General features: G+C 31.9%; 2 protein-coding genes and 1 non-coding gene across 3 annotated transcripts; all 3 read left to right on the forward strand.

Moving 5' to 3' along the window:
• Nucleotides 1-2,304, forward strand: LOC101261175 (la-related protein 6C). Its single transcript, XM_019213372.3, has 10 exons — nucleotides 1-429; nucleotides 511-592; nucleotides 696-790; nucleotides 873-944; nucleotides 1,023-1,102; nucleotides 1,201-1,279; nucleotides 1,373-1,420; nucleotides 1,504-1,572; nucleotides 1,655-1,747; nucleotides 1,821-2,304. The coding sequence occupies exons 1-10, from the start codon at nucleotides 94-96 to the stop codon at nucleotides 2,073-2,075; spliced, it is 1,209 nt and encodes a 402-aa protein (XP_019068917.3). The 5' UTR covers nucleotides 1-93; the 3' UTR covers nucleotides 2,076-2,304.
• Nucleotides 2,305-3,646: 1,342 nt separating this feature from the next.
• TRNAI-AAU (transfer RNA isoleucine (anticodon AAU)) lies at nucleotides 3,647-3,720 on the forward strand. The gene has a single exon. It is a non-coding gene; the product is annotated as a tRNA-Ile (tRNA).
• A 966-nt stretch (nucleotides 3,721-4,686) lies between these two features.
• Nucleotides 4,687-6,255, forward strand: LOC101244233 (peroxidase 10). The gene is made up of 4 exons (NM_001317932.1): nucleotides 4,687-5,046; nucleotides 5,154-5,345; nucleotides 5,441-5,606; nucleotides 5,729-6,255. Exons 1-4 carry the CDS (start codon nucleotides 4,828-4,830, stop codon nucleotides 6,142-6,144), a joined length of 993 nt encoding a protein of 330 aa, NP_001304861.1. The 5' UTR covers nucleotides 4,687-4,827; the 3' UTR covers nucleotides 6,145-6,255.

Here is a 6,255-nt window from a genome sequence, read left to right on the forward strand (position 1 = left end):
ATGAATATACTTTGTTCATAAATCATCTAAGAAAATTAATTGATTCTAAGTTAGTAGAACCCAAAAAAAGAAAAAGGAAAAAAAAAAAGAATTATGGCACAATTGCAACCTGAAAGATCAGTAGTTGAAGAAAGTAGTACAACACCACATTTACATAAGGAGAATAGTGCATCTTTCAAATTTAATGTTCAAGCACCTGAATTTGTACCAAGATCTCATACTACTACTACTAATACTACAACAACAACAACTCCAATTTCAAGTTATTTTTACCCATATTTTCAGTATCTTTCTGGGGGTAATACTACTTCTGATTGGTTATATGTTGCTGATCAAGACACTCTTTCTTATCTACCTAATCAAAATTTCTCTGCATTGCTTCAAAAAGATGTTCTTCCTGAAGATGTCAAGAACAAGATCATCAAACAGGTCATTCACATTATTATTTTTTGATATACATTAATCCGCTCTTTATCTACTAACGTACCTGATGGTTGATATATTTTATAGGTTGAATATCAACTTAGTGACATGAGCTTGTTGGCAAATGAAAACTTATTGAGGCAGATGAATAAGGACCTTGAAGGCTTTGGTTAGTATTAAAAACTTTACTCCTATTTCTCTTTTTTTTTTTTTTTTTTTTAAAATTTTGAATGTCTTTTGATTTGAAATTATGATTGTATGTACTACTTCAGTCCCAATTTCCTCTGTTTCCGCTACGAAGAAAATCAAGTCCCTCATAACTAACCAGCAGACACTTGCTCATGCCCTCCTGTCGTCTACAAAACTGGTACATTGATAAACTTTTTGAATTTGAATTTATAAACATCGATTGATAAACGAACTCAATTTTTGTATACTTTGTTATGAAGATTGTAAGCAATGATGGCAAGAAGGTTAAAAGAAGAATTCCATTTACTGATAAGGATAAAGAGGAATTGCAGGTAAACTATATAGTTTTTTATTGAAATTTTCATATTTTTATGGTGCTAATATTATGTTTTGCGGCTTCCTACTTTTAGTTACGCACAGTTGTTGCTGAGAATTTACCAGATGATCACTCACATCACAACATTGAGAAAATATTCAAGGTAGCTGGAAGGTGATATTTTTGCCCCTTACTTTAGATATTTTTCATCTACTTAAACTCTGTTTCTTCTACAGCAAATTGAACTAACTTGTTATATTTGTCAATTCAAGTGTCAAAACCATCCGTGTATGTCATCCCCAGGATCCAAACTTGTCGCGTGCTAGAGGAGACATTGGCATTAGCAACAAGGTATTTTAAAGACTAACTCATTCAGTCATTAACAGCTAAGTCTGATTCATTAGGAAGAAGTTCTCATTCTTTTTTTTTTTGTTAATATTGAAGCTCCATGCACTGATTGAGTTTGAGAATCCTGAAGCAGCTGAGAGAGCAGTATGTGGATACATTTTTAAGATTAATTTTAAGTTCTTGCGTTTACTTTTAATTTAAATCGATTTCACTTTGAATTTGATCAGGTTGAGAAGTTAAATGACGAAAGGAATTGGAGAAAGGGCCTACGAGTGAGGTTGCTCCTCAGACGTTCAGTAAGTCTTATTTACTGTCTCATCCTATCGATATCACTTAACAGATTAATATTTGTTATGAAATGTTTCGTTGAATTTGCAGCCAAAGTCTATACTAAAGATCAGGAAGTGTGAGTTTGAAGGATGTTTTGATGATGAAGATGGTGTGCCCTCTGAAGACTCTGATAACAACAATGTAAGTGATGTCATTGTTATTATTAACGATTTAACTTATATACATTGTCAGTATATTAATAATAGTTCTATAGGTTGAAGACGGTGTAGGATCAGCTAAGAAAGCATGGAACAAAGGACGTGGGAAATTAAGAATGCGTCCTCAAATTCATGGTGGTCGAGGCCTACTTGCTGCACTTCCACAAAGCAGCAGCAGCTCAGGTGTAGGTGAAGGAGCAGTGAGACAAGTTACGAAAGGGCCAAGAATGCCCGATGGAACGCGAGGTTTCACCATGGGAAGGGGGAAGCCTCTCACAGCTACAATTATATCCGGAGTACATGTTGCCTAATTGGAAATTTCCCCTTTTGGTTAGTCACAGAAAAGAAAGATTTTGGATTTCAGAGTTTTTGAGAGTTAAGGAAATAATGTTATGTTCTACTTTTATGCAGTGTTTTTTGAGCATTCATTCAGTTAACAAAAGTGTATACTAGTAGTATATAAGTTTTGCTTTGAGACTATTTATAACTTGTTTTTGTCCTGGAATCAGAGATTTGATTCTACTTATTAATTTTGCAGTATTGACAGACTTATCCACCACTTGTATTCTTCTAGTTTAATATATAATTGTTGGCATAAATTATGATTATTGATTCTTGTTCCTGTTTAAGGAACTTAGAAAGAGATCGAGCAACGAGACCATTTTGCCTTTTATCAACGTGCATTAGCATGTTGCGGTAATTGAACTATAGTATAACTTTCTATAACAATATTATTTGTTTAGATATTTTTTAGTCCATATATACATAGCGAAGATATTTTTATTATTAACATATAACATTGATTTCACAAGAAAACATAATTATTATAGAAAGCAACAGTTGTATATAGAGAAATGTATGTAATACATATGTATTATAATTATTTAAAAATATATTATGCTTGTTTGATAAAAATTAACACATTATATTAAAATGTGTGATAAATATATTATCTATTAATAAAATTTATATCACGTGTGTATTAAAATTTATTTTCTGAAATATGCATTAAAAATGATTAAAAGTGATTAAGTGAAAAGAAAATATTATTGCTATAAATGGTAAATATTTTTTCAAAAATGACAAAAATCCCACATTTAAGTTCTCTTATTACCATTATCCCCTGTTAGTTTTACAAATTTCCAAAATAACTCATTTTGAGATTAATGTATCAGTGCATTAAATTAATGTATCGTGCGCATCACTACTGTATCATATATAAAAGTATACATTTATGTTTCATATATAAAATATAACATATCTTATTTAACGATTAATGTATCTCGTGCATCATATTAATGTATCAGCGCCTAGTATTATTGTATCAGTTTAAGAAATTTATGTAATTATAAACTTATAAGGAACAAATGATAATTTTAACTTAAAAGCATGTAATTAATATATGTACGTAAGTTTATAAAAGAAAATGTACCAAGCCCATAAGTTGTTTAGCGTCTTTAAAGAATTATAATCGATTCATTATTTCTAAGGATTTGAGTTGTTTCCTTCCTTCAAGAATAGGACAAAATAATATCTCTATAACATCGACCATATAAATTACAAACAATTCGTAGTTTATTAATTTGATGTTTAAGGATATTTTATATATTTTTGTATGAATTATGATTTGTTTTTTTTGATAAGTTTGTATAAATTTCGATAATCAGGAATTTATAATTTTTACAAGTTAAACGATATTTATGTTAATAATAAAAAATTACTTTAACTTTAAAAATCTAAATAACATATCTGAACTAAATTTTAACTCTAAATACCTGATCAAAATCACTTATTTGAAATCATTTCCAAACGGTTTAGGGGCCTTATGAAAAGGGTCCGGCAGATCAATATGTGTCGAATCAGCTATTAATAGTACAACAATGGCCCATTAGCTCAGTTGGTTAGAGCGTCGTGCTAATAACGCGAAGGTCGCAGGTTCGAGACCTGCATGGGCCATTCTTTTTTTGTTTGATTCTGTTTTAGGGCAAAAAAAATGACTTTATTTTGTGTTAGGTTTAGATTTCTTGAATAGTCACGATTTCAATTTTCTTCAACAAAAAAAATGACTTTCTATTGTGTTAGGTTTAGATTTCTTGAATAGTTTATATATTTTTTTAAAAAAACTTTCGATTATATTACAGTTTTCTTCAACAACAACAAAAGAATATTTGAGAAATCAATTATATTATTTATAGATGCTTATCAGCTAATTTTTGTATTCCAGGGATAAGTACATATGTAAACGTTTGTTCTGAGATTCATTGTTCTAATAATCCCTTTAACCGGCACTCCAATAGAATATGACATCTTGGTGAAGAATTGCACTCAGAATTAAACTATAAAAAGTGGTGTACACACACGCTTTGTCTATAATATGTTAATGCATATATACAATACCAACAGATACTTGTCTTCTCCACTATTTATATTAAAGAATTATATAATACAATGGCAATGACAGTATCCTGCATTATTTGCAACTATTTCTATTGAATGGAATTTTCAGCACATGTTCAAATCCCTTATTTTAGTTTCTGTCTCATTTCAAAAGTGGACATTCATGTTAATTCTGTCTTATTCTCAACTATATACTTTTCTAGTGATCACCACTTCTGTTACTTGCTCTCATTCAATTTTATCATCAGTAACTCAAAAGTTTTAACACTGTTTTATTATCCAGACTGTTCTTGTTATTTCGCGGATATGCACTGTTCCATTGAAATGATCGATAAGTGCTTTGATTGACATGCACTTTCATCTCTCAGTGGTTGGATGCAACGTCGAAACTCTATTAAATATCTTTGCTGCATTTTGTCCTTAACTAATGTACTTGAGTTTAATAAATGTCAAAGTGGATAACTTCATCAGCACTGAACTTTAGTAAAATATACTGTTTTTCATATAAAATTGTAACACTTACATGTCCATTAAGCTCACATGTACATAGTGGCATTCCCACTCTTAAGTCCACTAATGTAGCTTAGTTTTATAAATTGCTCTATGTAGCTCCAACACAAGTGAACAAGAATCAGAATTGCTCAAACCTTTTAATACTTGAAAGTTATGGCGAGTCGTAGTTTGCTCCCCTGCCTTACTGTTTTGTTCTGTATGATTAGTATTATGGCTCCTTTAACTTTTGGTCAGCTTGATTACAGTTACTATGATAGAGCATGCCCCGTCTTGCCTAGGATCATTCGTTGGAACGTTTGGTCGGCTCTTCGTAATGATTCCAGAATAGCTGCATCCCTCCTCCGTTTGCACTTCCACGACTGTTTTGTAAATGTAATTTCTCTAATAGTCGTTTTATTGTGTACTACTCATCCCAGTTTAATTGCATACTCTTAGGGTAATACTTTATTTATTCGTCAGTTTATGCTTATGTTTGACAGGGTTGTGATGGATCTGTGCTTCTTGATGACACAAATGATTTCAAGGGTGAGAAGAATGCTGCACCAAATCGCAATTCAGTTCGAGGATTTGAGACAATCGATAACATAAAAGCAGACCTTGAAAGAGCTTGTCCATTTACTGTATCTTGTGTGGATATATTAACTCTTGCTGCTAGAGAAGTTGTCGTCATGGTAAGTATCAACATATTTGACGTGCAGACAAGTATTGTAATAATGCCTGAATATGAACAGAAGACTATATGTTAATTTCCTTTCTTCCTTTACAGTCAGGAGGACCATTTTGGCCAGTTTTACTTGGTCGACGAGATGGTCTAACTGCAAGTGAAAAAGCAGCAAATGAACAATTACCTTCACCCTTTGAGCCCCTGGATAAAATCGCGGCCAAGTTTACTGATAAGGGCCTTAATCTAAGGGATGTAGTAGTTCTTTCAGGTACCTAGCTTCTATCCCCCAGTATCATATTTTTGTATACAAAGAATCCCTTTCAAAGTTTCCAGTGTAACAACATTTTAAGTATGGTTCTAATGAAATTTCTGACTCTACGACTAATATAGGAGCGCACACAATTGGTTTTGCTCAATGTTTCACATTCAAGAGGAGACTTTTCAACTATCAAGACTCTGGAAAGCCAGATCCACTTCTTGATTATTCAATGTTGTTAAATTTACAAAGCACTTGTCCTGAAGAGGGACCAAACTCCAAAATTACTCCTCTAGATAACCAATCCGTTACGCGATTCGACAATGCATATTACAGAAACCTTATGAACAACACAGGACTACTTGAATCTGATCAAGCTCTAATGTCAAATTCTGAGACAGCTGATATGGTTAAAGCCTACAGTTTGTACCCTTATCTTTTCTACCAAGACTTTGCTGCATCAATGGTAAAATTAGGAAATATTGGGGTCCTTACTGGAGAAAGTGGACAAATTAGAAAAGTATGTGGCTCTGTAAATTACTACTATTAAAGTGTTTATGTTAAGTATGTGTAGTTTAATTATTAGACAAAGTTTATCAAGTGTGTTTGCTTCAATATGTATTTTTGTACTAATAATATCAAATGATATCGTTCAAGTAGA

The sequence above is a fragment of the Solanum lycopersicum genome, chromosome 1 (assembly GCF_036512215.1).
Source record: "Solanum lycopersicum chromosome 1, SLM_r2.1".
In the NCBI taxonomy this organism is placed as follows: domain Eukaryota; kingdom Viridiplantae; phylum Streptophyta; class Magnoliopsida; order Solanales; family Solanaceae; genus Solanum; species Solanum lycopersicum.